Source organism: Solea solea, chromosome 6 (assembly GCF_958295425.1).
Source record: "Solea solea chromosome 6, fSolSol10.1, whole genome shotgun sequence".
NCBI classification, from domain to species: Eukaryota; Metazoa; Chordata; class Actinopteri; order Pleuronectiformes; family Soleidae; genus Solea; species Solea solea.
The window spans coordinates 23,068,365-23,087,322 of NC_081139.1; the positions used below are offsets into that span (position 1 = coordinate 23,068,365).

Genomic DNA, 18,958 nt, shown 5'->3' on the forward strand with positions numbered 1-18,958 from the left:
GTAGGGTGTGAGAGGCAGGGGACAGGAAAGAGAGGACAGATAGAGAACTGAGCAAGAGTGGATAGAGTAAATAAGCAGAGCCGGGAAGTGTTGAGTCCATGTGCAGGACGTGGTTTGGTGTGTGTGTGTGTGTGTGCGCGCGCACGTGTGTGTTTATCAAACCCAGCTGGCTCCCATTTGCCCAGGAATGAGTCTGCACCTCTCAGAGGCCCAGGCCTGCCCGGCTTTGAAGGCCTCAGTGTGTAGCTTGTGTAGCATATGTGTGTACATGAGTGTGTGTGTGTGTGTGTGTGGGAATAACAGCTTCATTAGAGGATTCTAGTGTACCGGTGAACACATAAAACACCCAGACATGAATTTAGTGTATGTATATTATGTGCATGTCCTCTTATGTGTTCATTTTAAACGTCCGCGCAGTTTTTCAGGTTTCACAAGCATGCACGTGGACCCCTAAACAGTCCCAAGGGGTTCGGTTTAACTGCTTCCAGATGCAGGTTCAGGACAGAGCTCACACCAACGCACTCAGACAAAATCTTCTGCTTTGTCAAAGTCAGCAGAATGACTCTTTTTAAATAGATTAAGTGCTGGTAGATGGGAAATGACACAGGGATAGGTGAGATTACTACGAGTGGGAAAACGTGGCAGTTGCTGCTAATATCAGATTATTAGGAAAAAATATAGTAATCTGAATGATGGTCAAAAGTAAATATAAATGATTGTGATCTCACTAATGTGTTATTGTTTATTAACTGTGACTGATCTGTGTGTTTGTTTTACAGATGTGGCCCAAACTTATACTGAGCCCCTCATATTGAGGACCAATGGAACCCCAGAAAGGTTGCTAGGCAATGATGGAGACACTTGTAACAACAGGCTCCCACACTCAGTGCTCACAACACCCAGCAGGAGTATCACATGTGAGTAAACACACACACACACACACACACACGCGCGCTGACACACATGCAGAGAGAAGGGTGAGCCTTTTATTTCCATTACCTATCGCTGGTCTAATGAGTCACATTGTCCTGACCTTTAAACAAATACATTTGCACACCCTGAAGAAATGGGTCAGGTAATCATACATAAATACTGAAATATCTACATTTTCAGTTAAGGAGGTTAAGTTTTGAATTCAACCCAAATCCCTGACCCTCTTTCCTCCTCTTCCATATCTTCTTCTGCTTGTGTTTATTTTCTGTTCTACTTTGTTGGGACTTCATTGTTAGAATATCACCATGACAATGGTCACTCACGGCACTGTTGAGTTTGCTTCCATTACTCAGTCTCCTTAATTATTTTTAAGGTTCACTGAAAATCTTAGCATTGGACTAATACAATTGAGACCCCCACCGCCCCCCCAATCATTCCGAAGTCAATCAATCAGTAGTGAAGCCCTTACGTCACAGTAAGACTAACTTGTTCCATTAGCTCTTGTAACAAGTTTCTTTCAGTGGTCTTTCTGAAGGAGTCAGATGGGTTTTTTGGATTTGCTGACCCTAGAACACAAAATGCATATCAGTACAAAAACACAATTCATATTAAAGCTGCAGCTCCCAACAGCACAGCCATTGTCCCAACTCAGCCACGCAGCCAGTGTCAGTTAAGCTTGTCATGTTTAAATGTAATGTAATAAAAAACATAGACAAGAACTTAAAAAATTGGCATGAGTCGATACAAGATACTCACATACTCTTATTTGTATTGGTCGGATACTGGTCAAAATCACTGGATTGGATATCAGACAGATAAACACGTACAATCCGATACAATCCAATGATCACATGCACAGGCTGTAAAAATGAAAGTGAAAATCACCAACAGCATTTATATTTGTTACACAATTGGAGAAGCATGTCTTTGGAATAGCTTCAAATGGCTAGCACAAAATCTGTGTAGTTTTAAAGGTCTAAAATGACTGTTTCCAACTGACATTGGTATCGACAGGTACTCAAGTTTATAATATATCAATATCAGACATGAAAAAGTAGTAAAAATATTACAAGTATTATAATAAAGTGTCAAGTAAGTGTGAGGACATACATCACATCTGTATAAGGACGGAATTAAAAAGAAAAATATCGAACCAGATAAACAAACAAATGAGGCATTTGTGCAAAGTTCTAAAAGAATATGATGTTGTATTAGAAAGGATGAGAATAACGCTTTTATATGTACTTCAGACAAGGGCCACTGCTTACAGACAACCTTGTTTCTACATCAGTCTAAAAGGACAAATGATCCAGAGTATGTTTTACCAATCAAATGCATGACCATCTTTTTTTGGTCACCATATTTCATACTTATATAGATCTGCAGTCTCACCATTAGATGTCACTAGCTCTTTCCTACTGACACTTTAAAACTCCTCACAACAGGACCATTTGGTTACTTTTTTAAATAATGATATGAACCAGTGAAAGTATATGTGAACATGGCTTAGGTGTGATTCTTAGTAATCCTTGTTATCCCCGTCTTGTGGAATGTTGGGTAACATTTTATTATTTCAGCTCCACAACCCAGAATTTCCACTTTTCACACTGTTATTCTTTGATGTCAGTGTTTATTCCATCTGTGAAACGGGTGTTTGACCGATCCAGGTTCTCATGCTGTAACATAAGATTGTTGGCCCGGCTGTGGCACCGGATTTAGAAAATTGCAGACAAGGAGATGAATACTGTGTGTGTTTTATTTACACTCAGCTGTGCAAGTCTAAACTCCTTCCTAAAATTCTCCGCCTGTCCAATCAGCACCTCTTCCAACTCAATCTGCTGGTGAGCAACATCACAACACCTGATCAACACTCCGTCCAGAGTTATATCACCAACTGCCGCCACCCATTTCCCTTCCCCCGTTTTACCTCTCCAGTGGTTCTATCTCAGCCAGAAAGAGACTGTCTTTGTCCTCTGTGTCAGAGCCAAAGGTTATGCAAGAAAACCATATCATTATCCTACCACATAGATTTTCTTGCTCTTTCCCCCCACAAGGAAATAGGTACAATCTCATCTAATTTTTAAACTTAGTTCTACTGTGTCATTTACTCACTTTCAACGACCAGGCTCCACGATAATAACACCCACACAGCTCTAGCTACGTTGTCTCCATGCTGTGCCACTAACCCAAAAGCACTGTAAAAAAATTGAAATGCTCCAAAGTGGTCTAAATCTGTCCTCCCTGTCATTCAAAGAAAATGAGGGATGGTGTATGTGAGGGAGTGTCAAATCAAAGGGGCAACTGAGGGGTAAGAGGAAGGTTGAGTAAGCTGACATCTGAGCATGTGTTAGAAAACAACCAGGGTTTTTCCTGGAATCCAGCGCCGGCCATGGGTGACATGCACAAACACACAAACCTGCTCCATCATAATAGCTAGGTTGCCGTAACTGAAAAACCAGCAGTTAAGTCAGGAAATGGATAAGTAGGTGAAAGCAGTGTGTTTTGAGCTGAGTAGGTGTGTGAATTGTCTATCTGTGCTGTCTGCTGTGTGAGTCTATTTCAGGCCCGGGAGCGGAACACTGAGAGTTTTAGTTTGGCTCTTCTCTTTCTCTCTTAATAATTTTACATCGAAATAAAATCCATGAACTCCACCGGCCCCCAGTCTTGTAGAAAGTACCTAAAAGGGATGCTTGAATAAACGGACTTACCAGAAAGTCACCTTTTATAACATTACTTGAGGAAAAGTCTTAAAGTATATGACACCCACTGTACTTTAGTATCAAAAGTATAAGTATTAAAAAGGTAGAGTGAGTTGTCTTTCTACTGGAAGGTTGTGGGTTTGATTTCCATCTCCACTATGTGTCCTTGGGCAAAACACTTAACCCCATGTTGCTCCTGACAGCTGTGTGTGAATAAGTATGAAGCTTGTGTGAGAGAAGGTAAAACTATAGAACGGCTCTATATAAATAAAGACTATCTACCAACTCTTCTTTTATTTTTTATTTGATTTGCTAGTAACGAGTAGCAGACATAGTTAGAGAAAATGTACTGGATTAGAAAGTACACATTTTATTTGTACTCAATGACATTACAGCACTGCTGGCCCCATATGCTGTGCACGTAAGGTTATGCAACTTTAATAGCCCTGGCCAAATATTCCCGTGGTGCACACTGGCCTTCATTGCTTTCCCAGTTGCCTTCATGTGTCTCCTCCCTTCATCCATAGCTTCCTCCCTCTACATCTTACACAAACGCACGTGTGTTCATGGGATTTGAACCGCAAACTAAACACCGCCTGAGTTCTGAACTTTATCCCCTTCACAGGTGAGCACAGACTCACGCTTGTTTGTCTGCGTAATCCGACATCCGCCTCTCTCGCTCAAGGACCTCTCTATTTTTGTTCTTGTCAGTGCAAATTAGCTCGTGTGTCTTTTTCAGAGCCCCGTCAGCCTGAGTGTGGTTCGGAGTAAATCCGTTTCATCTGCGACTGATCAATCGGGCCCCACCAGTTTCACTGGCTTCACGCTGCGAGCGTGACGACTCCATACAGAGGAGCTGTGACTCAGGTCTGCGCTGCGGTCGCGACTTCTGTGCGTCTGTGTGCGAGAGGGTGAAGAAACAGAAACGTAAACAGAGAGCGCTCTCAGTCTGTATGTTCGGTCTTGCAAGTGATGACATCAGAGCTTGAGTATGTGTCTGGCCCTGAGTCTGTGACAAGCTGTCTGATAACAATGTGCAGAGAGAGAGAGAGAGTTAACATATGTGACTGTCAGTCATGACTTCAGTCTCTCTCCCACACACACACACACACTCACACACACACACAGGTTTGTGCTGCTATTCTTCTTAGGACACTGCACTGACCTCCAGTCATTTGGACGGCTTAAACAAAGCGTTATCTCTAACCTCAACTATCACCAGTTAATGTCTAACCCTAACCTTAACCTACCCACAATTCAAATCTTAGGCATAAACTTAACCAGTTCCTTAGATATTAGGTTCTGCCTCATTAGGACCAGGTTTGGGACTAGTCCTGGGTCAGTGTCTATGCCACAGAGAGGTAGAGATACTTCACACACACACACACACACACACACAGTGAAACCCAAGTCAGTGGTATCATGACTGCAACAGTGTTTGACGTCACAGCCACAGCAGGATACACATGTTAACAGATGTTTAACTGCTTAAGCCGTTTGACTCATGAGGAAACAATGTCACACGCAATTAATCAGGATCACAGTAGCCTTTATGACGTTCCCATTGTGTTTATTTCTTTTGTTTCATTTGAAATATCTTCACTTAAATGACATCAGTATAAACAAATAAAAGTCCTTCAAATGTGTGAGAATGGGCCATATAAGTGTGTGTGTGTGTGTGTGTTTGTGTGTGTGTGTGTGTGTGTGAGAGAGAGAGAGAGAGAGAGGAAATGATTAGTGGAACTGTTTGTTATTATCTTGTCATTAATGGGGAGGAGTGTGTGAAACGTGTTGTTGGAGGGAAATCTAACAGGACTGTGACAATATCCTTAATTAGAGACCAGTCAGTGTGCTTTAACAGTTTGTTCTGCCTTAATTCTATCTTTCACTTCTTCCTCTGTCTTCTGTGTTTCACTGAAGCTTAGTTCACATGTACGTGGCCTGTTTGCCTTCAACAACAACAGCTTAAGAAAATGAAGCACATATGTACAAACATCGGCTGGATAAATGAAAAGAGCATAGAAAAGTAAAACAACAACACAAGCAAAAAAAAACAGTACTCATATTTAGTCTGGCATTGAGTGTTGAGACTCGCACTCAGCACTAAAGACACGAGTCAACTCTGTGACAACTGCAGCCACCGAGGCAATCAGCGGAGTTTCAGACAAGACTAAAACATCGGTTCATCAGAAATAAAGAGAAGGGAAAAAGAGAAATACAACGTCCAAAAACATGACAGAGTTAATTCGCAGCCGGGTTTTTGCCCATCGCTCACTTACTGCACGTCAACATGACTAAATGCGGTTTGGGGACGAGACATATTTGTTTACATGCATATGTTTTTATTTTAAAACACATAAATTCTGTTCTGGATACTCGTGTCTTCCACTCCAGCCCAACTATGAGACCCAAAACTGAGGGGTTTAAAAAATGCTGCTGCTCCGTTTTCATTTGAAACCTTCAGGGGTTGCTTTTTTAATCTGGATGGGGAAAATGGAGACCCCACATTGACTTCCTGAGTGGTTCTTATCAGCTGGTAAGGAAAAGCTCCAATAAAGCCTTTTTTACCTTTTTCTCTACAGAGCTCCCCCTACAGTTTTGGAGTACATCTTTTTACGACCCTGTCTTCACTGTTGTAAAACCTCACCACTGATGCCCCCCCCCCCTTCCCCTCTTCTGGCCATTTGTTTTCAACAGTGTCATGGAACACAAGCCATGGAGCCATGTCCATGCCGGTTGGCATCCGTTTTACATGCTTCTGTGTTGTTTGCTTGTGTGAGACAGTCAGACAGTCGTTTCCACTTCCTCGCTTCCTCCGACAACAGTCGTCTCTGCTCCTTTTTCGCCGACTCGGCCATGATAAACATCTGTCGCTGCCTTGATCTCATAGCCGGTACCTGGCTGGTGTGTGCGTGTGTAGTGCTGTGAAGCAATTTGTGTTTCTCATGAGACCTGAGACTTTGCAAGACCTCCTGATTCTGAGGACGCCGGCTGGTTTAGGGGAGAGGAGACAGCAACAAGACATGTAACCGTCACAATGACTCCGGAGCTGTTAAATTAGGGTAAAAAAAAATCCTGCATAGTTCTGCTTTCCCTTAGTTTTATCGTCAGACTCATCACACTAATCCTTCCTCTTCCTCTTACATTGTTGGTTCTCGTTGGTAATACTTTCTCAAATGCTTCATCCTGTTTTTTGGTCACAATAAATTGAGATACACTTCACATTTGCTACCAGTTAGGTAACGGAGTGTTTGAAAGGCGAGCTGTCTCAGGTCAGGGGTCGTGGTGGATGCACGTCATGTTGTTTCTGCACGTTCACTGCACGTTTCTCTGTAGAATCTCGGCCCAGCCCTATCCAGATATTTGCACACTGTGGTAAAAAATTCACACAACTGAGTCAAATGTTGCCAGAGTTTTTTCTTCCCTCAGCTGGATTGAAGTGTCTAATTAGTGTTTCAGAATGTCTGAAAACCACAAACGTTTGGGAGTTGGGCAAGTTGTTGTTGTTGTTTTGTTTGCTGATGTCATATTTCATGATTCCTTGCTAAATTGAAAAATAACAAAATCTGTCAGTTAGACTCATGCACATGCACTGTGTTTCTTCTGGTTGAGGAAAGCTCTCCTGCAAACATGTGCAGGCATGAACACATCAGATAGTTTCATCCTATTCAAGCTATTGTATGTAAATACTCCACAAGAGGCTGCATATATCTTTATAACAATAGTAATTTCAAATGCCTGCGTTTGTTTTGAAAAACTTTCTTTCTTTCTTTGATTCGCTGAAGCAAAAAAAAAATTTAAAAAACTTTGCAGAAACAAATAAATCCTTTTCATAGCAGGTAAATGTATTCCTGTCTATCCAACATCTCACATAATTAAGAACTGAAACAGGCTGATTAAATGAGGGCCATTAAATTCACAAAAACATGACACAGATGGTTTTTTTTTTGCAAACTCCATAAAGTAAGGATCATGTCTGTTTGGAAGCAACAGAAGTCTTTTTTCCACATTTTTATAGTACAGTTATGTGTAATGTGCCAAGTGACAGTCAAGTGCATTAACAAAGTCTATGAGCAATGCTTCAATAAAAGAGGATGGAATTGACTTTTATAGCTGAAATGCCGTGATAAGCGCGTCTCTGAAGGGGTAACTCTGTGGTCTGCATTTGAATAATGGGATACAATAAACTGCTTTTTATGTGTGCTTAAATGGCAGAGGCTCTAAATAACTGTTTAGTAGAATATGCATTTATTCTTGGCCAGAAGTGAGTCATAACTTATTTTGAGTCAGTAGTTTTAAAAATACTTTTACGTGGACTTTTCACGTTTTTTTTTTTTTTTTATTTGATTTGGCTGAACTTAAACAAGTTTCACTAACTTCAGTTGATTGAGTGCTGTTTTTCGATAACATTTTTCAATGTTTCACTCGCAGTGTTTCACACTGGGGCTGGGCCTCGGTTTAAAACCAAATCTAAGTCTGCAAGTGGGTGAGATGCCTGTGCAGATCTGGCCTGAATTATAAGACGCCTCAGACATGTTTAAAAATTTTTGTTTTTTAAATGTTGCACACATTATTGTGAAACTCAACTATTTTCTGCAACCCATGCTGGTCCCACATCATTCATTCATTCATTCCATCAGTAATTAAATACAGTTTGTGCTATTTACACCACCAAGTAATCAAAACTGTTCATGAGCTTTTGTCGGTCGTCACGGCAAAAAAAAATATTTGGACATTGCTGTTCCATTCCGCTCGATAACACACAGAAATGATCTTTTGCACATTTGTGTATAATTGGAGGCAAATTTGCGGGCGCACATATGATCCGTCTGTGTATCTTCTCTCCCTGTGTTGTTTAAGTTTGTAATAGAAAACACATTTAGTCTGATGAAAATGTAGTTTCTCTGAAATGTCACGACTGCTGTGTCTGCAGTTTCAACACTCACAAACCTACAAAGACGGAGGAACTGCGCCAGAAGAGACAGTAGGACAAAGCAGCTGGAACAGACAGACAGACAGGACAGACAGACAGACAGACACTGTTCAGTCATCCTGGTGACTCACTCCAGCAGAGGATAAGTAGAGAGAGAGAGAGAGAGAGAGAGAGAGAGAGAGAGAGAGAGAGAGAGAGATGTCTCTGGTCTGGGAGGGAGGTGTGTAAGTACAGGGTAGCTGAAAGACGCCAGGAGAGGAGGGAGAGGTGGAGGGTGTGGGAATGGGGGGTGGGGGGGTTAGTGCTGCTGTATTCAACTGATGGTGACTCATGCTCACTCGCCGGCCAAACACATCTGCACAGATGTACATACACACATCACACTGCGGGTCAAAGGACCCCATTGTAGAGGCCTACAGTACTGCGTTAGTGCCACACACACACACACACACACACACACCCTGCGGTTTCCCAATCTCATCATGTTAATCTCACAGTCATTTGGCTCTTTATTTGCTGTTATTTTTAACTATAGCTCCCACTGCTGAATCATTGTGTTTATGAGTCACACCCATGCATCCTCCTGCTCCAAAAATGCACGAGAACTAACCCAATCCTTCGACTTTGTTCCCTCTTTTTCACACTGCCGCTCCGCTCGCTTACTTTCCTGATCTCAGACAAAAGGAACCTTGTGTTTTCTCTGCATGTGTGTGTGTGTATGTGTCTCTGCACGTGTCCTTGCATGCATATGTTTGTGTGTGAGAGTGGGACCAACCTCGAGCTCTGCTGGGAGACAGAGCTTTCACTCCCTCTCTGCCAGTTCCGCCTATGCACTGTGCTCACACACACACACACACACACACACTTGCTTTTATATCTTAGTGAGGACACATCATAGACATAATGTAAACCCAACCATTACCCTGTGCCAAACCCTGACCCGTAACCTAAACCTAATTTTAACCCTAACCATAAAATAAGGTCTTAACTCCCTTTAAAGTTGTGGGACCCAGACACAATGTCCCCACAAAGATATAAATACATGTACACACCCACACACACACAAACTTGTGTATTGACACAACATTGACATAATACAAACCTTACCCTAACCCTTAACCTAACCCTAAAATAAACCATATTCTAACCCTAAAACCAGGTTTTGACTCTGAAAAAACCCTTTAATGTTGTGGGAACCCAGACAAAATGTCCTCACAAAGACAGTTTTGTATGTTTTTTTTAGTCCTCACACACACACACACACTGAAGTATGAATTTCTTAATCCCCAGTAGGACTATACAAAACTAAAAGAAATGCTGCAAAGTTGTGCACAGCATCCCTCCCCTCGCACTCATCCCCTCCCTCTCTTAGTGCACGACATCCTAGCCAAGTGAGAGTGTTAAAACACAGCACTACTGTGCTAAAGGCTAAAACGAGAGAGAGAGAGAGACAGAAAGGAAGGAGATGGACTGTGGGAGGAAAAGAGGAAGAGAAACAGACATGACACAGCAGCATGCACTGACATACTTAAAAAGCAGAAAAGTATGTCTCCTTCTCGCCCTGCACATGCATGTACATCCACACACACACACACACACACAAACACACCCACACACACTGGCCGTGCAGCCTGCCAAACATCTGGAGCAAAGTTAGAAAACGCTGAATGAGAGAAGCTTTAATAACACTGGATTGGTTGTGAGACCACATCCACGAGCCAATCAAAACAGACCGTGTTGGGTTATCTGTCTCCGAACGGTTATCGAGCGAACACTTTTATTGTCAGCCATGTTTCATAGCCCGAGCTGCAGGACCACACAACTGTGTGTGTGTGTGTGTGTGTGTGTCCGTGTGCGTGCATCTGAGAGGAACAGGCTTTCTGCTTTGATTTCCTGTGGTTTTCTGTTGTGCTCCGTGCAGCTCTGTCAAGTCTCACCACACCTCTCCTCTCCATGTGCTTAAAGGTCAAGAAAAATATTTAGGGCCTCAATTGGATGGCATTAAATACTACCATAATATATAAAACCAGGCTTCCATTTTATTCTACTTCTCGGGGCATGTGTTTGGTTTGGCAGCAGAGGTGTGCTTTTCTGCCTCCGCCTCTCCAGCAGAATAGTTACTTGATAGCACTTGGAGGTAAAATACACCAGCTAGTGTCCCGAGCCAAGAATAACAAATGTGCGTGAGCTCAGAGGCTGGTTGTTTTTTGGCGCTTTGTACTCGATGTTGTTCAAAACTGCATTCTTACTAAATCTGGTACGAATGTGCAGGGGTTTTAAGAGACAAAAATGTCTCTCCTCCTGTCTCGCGCTCCTCATTCGTCCTGTCTCTTTCGAGTTGTGTAAGAGTCTAGACGAGTCGGATCAGGGGTCAGCACTGTAAAGACGCGCCGCTTCCCATGAGCTACTGCTTTTGGGATGGGCTTTGTAATTGAACTCAATTTCCCTGAGCCTCCCTCTCTACATGCTGCATCAGCACAAGTATGCACACACACACACACACACATGCTGAGAGAAGCCTCACGCATGTCTCACAGTGATGCACTGCTGAGTAGGACTGGGCCATATGGGAAAATGTTTTTTTTCATCATTCAATATCAATATCTATAATAATCTGGCTGGACAATATGGTATGTAAATAATATCTCAATATGTTTAGTCTATATCCCAATGTACAAGATATACTGGGATATAAAACCACACACATGTTGTTTCTCTGGGCTGATGAAATGTTTTCTATTGAGATGTTTGCAATTCTCAAAGGAGTGAGACAAGACACTGTGAATACACTCCAATCCAATAATCAAGTTAGAAACAATGAAATTAAATTAAACTTAAATGTGCTCAATTGTAGTATTCAGGAAGATTAACACTTGGCAGCAACACTGCAGATCTTTACAAAATAATAATATGCTTTGTAATGTTGTCCCTCCACAGCTCAACCAGCAGCCAGATCGACGCCAACCCAGCACACCCAGCCGTGTCGGACACAGCCCGGTGGCCACCTACGGAACGGAACTAAGCAGCACTTGCACTCACACTGTCCCACACACACGACGCACACACTCCAGTCCAACGGCGTCAGGAATGGGGGAACTCAGCATCCTAAGCTGGGCTCCCTCCCAAGAGGTGGCTCATCCACGTCCTCGTCGTCTTCAGGACCCAGACACACCAAGAAGTTGCAGTCCAACCCTTCCATCACCTCCCAGAGCAGCAAGAGAAGCAAGAGCAGCTCCAAGAGCAACAGCTCCCAGATGCCAACAGAGACACAGGATGGTGAGATACAGACACTGACAGAGGGCCAGGGGCAGGTGGAGAGCGATGATTATACATCAAGGTTCAACAAAGTTGTATCCACTTGTCGACGCAGAGTAGGAGAGGAGAATTCTACTTTCCCCAGGCACTATTAATCCACACCAAATGAGCTTTAAGTTTAGTTCATCTGTTAAGTACTTTCATCCAGTGTGTGAAGTGGGAAGAAATGAAGTGCCAGCACTCTCCTTATCCATATGAGGATTGGGACCGTGGCCTCAACTCAACATGAAGTTGAATTTTGGCATCCACTTTGGCGATTTGCACACAAACCTCCGAGCGTGTTTATCTGGCAACATTTGTACTAGACACTTCAAAGGCAAAAATGTATCTGAAGGTTTCGCGGATACAAAAAGGCGTCACCATGGCAACCATCGGAATTCGTTGTCCTAAAACTTTCATGACATTGACCGATTGTCCCTAAACTTCTTACAAGAGACCGACCCTGAACACGTTATTATTATTATTATTATTATTCCGTGGCTTTGCAGATGGTTTGTTATTGTACTAGTGCACCCACAAAAGTATTATTCTGGGCCATAATAATGAAGTGCCAGCTTTTATCCACTCTAAATACGTATGTTTAAATTTTTCTCATCTTTACCAGTCGCTGCTGAAATTCAGATTTTTTTTTCCGTGACCTTTTGTCATGGTTTCATTGGTTGTGTCAACTTTTGTGTTGATAAAAGTAAACAGGCTTAAGACAGACTCTTTTCATTCATTCAAAAATACACCGTCATGGCTCGATCGTCAGCAAGTCAAGGGAAGGAGAGGACAGTGGGCACATATTATCAACAAACATTTTCTTTTACATTTACTGTCTATTAAAAAGTGAATAACGTGAGTCTACCAGGACAATAGCAGTTCACAGTCTCTGGCATTACACTCTACAGATATTTTGCCTATCACAGACTCCACAGCAAAGCATTTTCTGACAAATATCTGATCTTGTCTCTCTTTCCCCCGCAGACTGCTGCGTCCACTGCATTCTAGCCTGTCTCTTCTGCGAGTTTCTAACTCTGTGCAACATCGTGCTGGACTGCGCCACCTGTGGCTCCTGTGCGGGCGACGACTCGTGTTTCTGCTGTTGCTGTGCGTCAGAGGAGTGTGGCGACTGTGACCTGCCCTGTGACATGGACTGTGGCATCATCGACGCCTGCTGTGAGTCCGCAGACTGCCTGGAGATCTGTATGGAGTGCTGTAGCCTTTGCTTCTCCTCCTGAGGGCCCGGCCCGCCACCATGGGGGGCAAAGTAGATGCTTGATTCTCACTTCCCACAAGCCCAGGAACAACGACGGCCAGCGTGTTATTAGAGCTGAATAGCAATCGCCATTGTTGCCTGGGATCTGTGGTTCACATTATATTGGCTGGTCTGCTTGGCTCCACAATATGTTCCTTATGTCTTACAGGGTTTGCCAAGTAAAAGATGTGACCTAATGCTGACAGCAGTCACTATTGAACTCTTCCTCCATTGATCCAGCAATGGGACGCTCACTTCCCCTTGCGTTTTCTTTGCTGTTGGTCCATTTCTACACAGCTGGGTGTATGTGCAGAGTGAGTTCCAGCTGTGGTCCATGAGAGTTTGCCAGGCTGTGCAGCCTCTGGACCCTCACTGAACAAGCTATTATTACAAAGGAGCCCCTTGTGCCATCTGAATGACTGGAGTTCTCAAAGCATGAAAAGTGACCTCTGAAGGCAAATGAGAAAATGGCTCCATTTAACTGGATTTTAATGTTTCTATAGATAAGAGCAGCAGCATAATGGGAAAATGGAACGCTTAGATCTCAGCAGAAATGTAGTCTGTCCTGTCCTTGGCAAGGTTAAAGTCTTCCAGTTTGATTGCATGCAGTGGATTTGGCAGACGTCGAGTTCACCGCTGTCTTGTAGAAAAAATAGAGAAAACATTAACGGTGGCTTGTGGCAATATTACAGACAGATTTGTTGTTTCTTAATATGCATCTCACTTAAAGGATTTATGCTGTGTTTCCGTCATGGTACGGTTCGGGGTTTGGTCATGGTAAAGCCCTGGGTCAGACTTGTGTTTTGACTTGGTAGGCGGGGTGTGGGCTGTGCCTGATGGCCGCGTCAGCGAGATGTGACGACAACGGAGGACATTGCGTGAGAATAGACTGCAGGCGTTGAAGAAACACCGGTCACAGCGATGGTGTGACGTTCTTCTGTCGCCCAAACGCTCAGCGGATCCAACCGTACCATTTTACTCTGGTACGGCAAGGGAAGGGTACCAAAGAATGGAATGAAATGGAAACACAAATAAATAAGAGCCATACTTTGCCAAACTGAATTGTTCCACTCGGCGGAAACATGGCTTTAGAGAAGATTCATGAGTGTGTCATTCATCAGCCTGAAGATAAGTCCCATGAAATAAGTGCTGTAAGTGATGGACGTCACGGAGCGAATGCTTGATTGCATCTGCAGTGGACATTATTCTCTGCTTTAACATGTGAAGGGAGAGGGCTCTTAATCAAAAGTCTCTCCTCATTTAATATTCCACATTTTGTTTACTTTTCATTTGTTTTTAAGGGGCTTTGACTGTATTCAGTGAATTCTTCCTTGTCCGATTGGTCAGAACTGGTAAAGGACTGACAGAGGATTGGGAAACATCATGTCCTTTTTAATGCATTTCTTTTCCTTTTGACATTCTAGCTATGTGAACAAATGGCCTTGGCTTACTGTAGCTCAAGGCCTGAATTTCCAAGTAGACTCCTCGCCTGTACCAAATCTCTATTAATCCTTGTTTTGTAGATTTTAGTTAAGATATTTGCATTTCTCCTCTAATGTGAAAATCACATTTCTGTGTTATCGGGTTTTCCCGGGCTCTCTGTAAAGCAGACATTGCTCAACATCTAATTTAATTCCTCGAGCGAGAATCTCACAGCATTATGGTAGGTTAGGTATGCTCGTTGTATGAATGGTACACTTTTTGATAACAGGCCTGCACTCTCATGTGCTCAGACACATTCCCTCTCCAAACCAATACCTCTTGAGATGTCACCTAGATCTGTTGTGCTTTTTTTAAAAAAAAAATGACTTGATACAAATCTCTCTCCTCTCTGATTAAATACTGTGTGTGCAATCATTTTCTTTCTTTGAAAAACCAAAGACTTTTTTCTCTTACTGGACCTTAGTTTCTAGACCTATAAATACTTGTACATAGAGGGTTTTTTTCACTGTGCTAATAAGGCTGTGGTTGATTAAACCCTATTTTAAGGACTGAAATCTAACACTGTTGATGATAATACACTATGGCTGTAATTAACCTGATAACACAGAAGCAGAATATGCAAGTTTTGGGAATTCAGCTAATGCATTGAGAAGATAATATGACTCCTGGGGTCTGTTCATATCAGATTGGATATATTTCACATTTTGCGATATGTTTACACTCAAATGGGACAAAAATCCTGGAAAGCCCTGGAAAACAATGCAATACTTAACAGTACAAAGAGACGTATGAAGGGAGAACTGGATTTTATACTGTTTTGTGTAAATAAAATAAAATAAATTACAACAATGTCACTTTGATTTACATGATCTTCATCTATAGTTCATTTAGGGACAGGCCTACTGTCACCAGACCAACCAGGAGTACTTTGTGATATCTGAGAAGGGTTGACCAATATTGTTAGGAAACACATTTTTAAAAATAGCTTTGTACGCCTCTTGCAGTGGCCAGAGTTCAACTCTGTCTCCTCCATTTCTCACAACCCCCTTGCATACATACTCTGTGCCATCAGACTGATGAATATTAGAGATGCACGATATTGGATGTTTTGCCAATATGCAGTGTGCCGATATATCAGGAGTGTTTGGGCCGATACCCGATAATATATTTTCTTTCCAACTGCAGAGGTCATTCTGTATTGAAATGAACATGTTTTTCGTAGTCATGTTGCAGAAATATGTAAAGGGGTTAGATAAAAATAGGTTAGGTCAAGAGGAGAGGGCACAAGCATAGAAGTCAAGGACCTAGCATCTAATATTCTTCTATTTAAAGAAATATCTTTAAATATAAATCTACTCAACACAAATATAAATGAAAAACTTGTTTTTGCTTCCATTTTCCATAAGTTGAAGTTGATGTTCTGAGTTGTATGAGATGTATGATTTCATATGTGCAAACAAAGGTACTGTAGCCAACTACACCGTCACTGTCAGGTGAGACCTATTCGCATTAAAGAGCATGATTATTGCACCGATGAGGTTACAATAACATGTGTCCAGCAACTTCACAGTGCCACGGAGGAGGAGGAGGAGGATCTATGTGGTTATAGCAGACACTGACAGCATCTCTATGCGAGGTTTAGTTCAGTCTAAGGTGTTTCGTTAAGAGAACTTAGAAAAATGGTAAATTAATGACATCTTGATATGTCTCACGTACCAGTTAAATGGATTATTTAAGTAGCGATCTGGTGCTCATTAATACAGAGGCTGTAACACGTTTGTGAACCAAATTTGAGAGAAATAAGAATTTGTAGCATATAAGAAAAATCCTGGAAAATGGGAGCAAAACAGAAGTGTTACTCACTTAAATATTTTTGTGAGACCTGTTGGCTTGTTTTACCTTGAAAACAATAGGTCCTGTGTTTTTTAACCCAACCCAACTGACATGTTGTTTCCAATCATTTATGACTGTACATAACCACAGCCTCCCTCGTGCTCAAGTTTCAGCGCTGCTGCAGCTTCTTGCTGGACTCAAACTCAATTTCATTCAATTTTGAGACCTTCAAAATCCAGTTTAAATGAATGGGAATAATAATGCTTTTTTTATTCTTGGTTTCAATGAAATTATTATGCTCAAATCCCTGCTGTAGCTTGAAAATTACACTAGAGCTAGGTTGTGATGTGCAACATGATTTGAAACGGCATTTTAATAAGGTCTGGTTAGAAAAACTGAACACATGATTTGAATTTGATTTGATGGTGTTCAAACCATGTTTTTTTTTATGACGTATCCATTATTTGAACACTGCGAAGAGCTTTGTAGCTCAGAGAGAACAAAGGCAGTCTGGAGGCAGAGAAAGCACTGACTGGTTGGTCTGGAGATGGAAGACACATTAATGACATGAAAAGTCCCGACATGAACTCTGCTCTTGCACTTACACCATTCTCTGGATTATAGAGAAGATTTGGATTTGATTTGTTACGTTTGTGCCAGACAGGCAATCATCTCATTTCCAGATATCTCCCCCTCGTATTCCTTCAAGCCGTCTCAGTAATAATGGAAGTCAATGACTTCCATTTACAATGTTACAAAGTTATCTTTTTTTTTTAAAGAATTACCTTGAAAACAGAAATTTCTACCCAGACGTTTATTGGTTTTATTTTAGTTTATTTTTATCTTATCCTGAGATGAATCATGGGTAGTGATTGAAGTGCTGGTTAACTCTGCCAGTATTCTGAAAGTTATTGTAACCCAACTGAATTCTTACTAGACTGTAGTCCACTATAATGTCATTTTGTTTACACTACCCCCCCCCCATGTAATGTTCATTTGAATTGCCATACTGGAAGTCACATTAAAATCTCTTTGTTTAATACTGAATAAACAATGTGAACTCCAGGCTTCATGTATCAGTCTTTCTTTGTTTTTCACAAGGCACCAGGATTATTACATTATGGCCCGAGTACATTATGTTTACTTAAATGCTCATGTTCTTCTGTAGTCCATTCTTTACTAAAACAAACTCAAATTGAAAAAAAAAACACAAGCAGTAGAAACATAGGGAACACAAACAGAAAATACATGCAGACACTTAATATAACAATCTGAACAAAGTAACCAGAATAAACAAAATTAACCAATGTAGACCTGAGGGAGCACGGAGACTAAAGACTCTGGGGAGGCAGGGATTATCAGACACAGGTGAATCACATTAGGGCGGGACAGATGATCAACAGGAAGTCAAACTTAAACTAAGAACCCAACAATCAGTGATAAATAAGTACAAATACATTTTTAAAGAACATTTGTAAGATGACAGTATGTGTCATTGGAGAATGAAGGTAAAAATGTAAAAAACTACAATGTCAATATACTGTACATGAGAAATATGTGAAATAAATGAAATATTACTGATTACTGTGTATGTATAACGTTTTTTGAAAGTGTTCAAATGTGCTCCAAAGGCATGACCATGTAAGTATTACACCAGCAGTATATTAAGTCAATTTTTCCAAAATGTTAAGTCTATCTAGTGTTGGTTTTTTTTTCTCCCATGGATGACCGTTATTAGTTTATCTCTCTCTGAGCTGAGACGAGGAGAGAAATAAATGAGCGGAGGAAAGGGAGAAAACTGCAACAACTGGGTTCAACCAGAACCTTTAATGTGTTTTTTTTAAAGGGTTGCCAAAGTCTTTCACTAGGAATGCATGTTCAGGCCAACACGTCAATGTGTGGAGAGAAATACAGGGGACATATTCAGATTCTCTTCTTCTTCTTCTTCTCCTCCTTCAACCCTTCCGCCCACTTGATTTTCTTTCTGTATTTCATCTTTTTAGCAGGATTGTAACATGAAAACAATTCCAGTCCGCAGTAGTGCTGGGTCTCATCTCCACTGGGACTGAAATGGCTGTCAGCCTCTGTTTCTTGTATATAATATGTAGAGTTTGTCGATATGAGGATCAGATTTTGGTCGCTAGGCAAATGCCTGTTAAAGGGTCAGCTACTGTATGTATGTGTGTGTGAGAGAGAGAGAGAGAGAGACAGAGAGAGAGAGAGAGAGAGAGAGTGTGAGGGATGACTCAGGTTAGACAGAGAAGCAATTCAAGCCCCTCAGTGGGAGTAGTAACACAGAGGACATCTCTGGACATCTGCAACTGTTTTGCAGGAAGCCACGCTACAGTCGACCCTCATTTCCTTTTCCATGTACACACACACACACACACACACACACGCACGGGAGAGATGCACAACCTCAACAAACCAAACACGAAACACCCCGCCCCCCAGAACATGCACAAAGCAGGCGCAGGGGACAAGTGGCTATTGAATATTAACCATGAAATTACAAAGGCTGTATTCTAATGGAGGTGATGAGGTCATAAGCTGGGACGGAAACCA

General features: G+C 41.8%; 1 protein-coding gene across 1 annotated transcript in view; it reads left to right on the forward strand.

The window, feature by feature from the left end:
• mdfi (MyoD family inhibitor) overlaps window positions 1-17,458 on the forward strand; it is a 32,757-nt gene extending 15,299 nt beyond the window's left edge. The window contains exons 3-5 of the mRNA XM_058632555.1: window positions 780-917; window positions 11,503-11,841; window positions 12,847-17,458. Of these exons, the coding sequence (XP_058488538.1) occupies window positions 780-917; window positions 11,503-11,841; window positions 12,847-13,100 (731 nt within the window). The 3' untranslated portion in view covers window positions 13,101-17,458. The remainder of the gene's footprint in view (window positions 1-779; window positions 918-11,502; window positions 11,842-12,846) is intronic.
• Window positions 17,459-18,958: the final 1,500 nt, after the last annotated feature.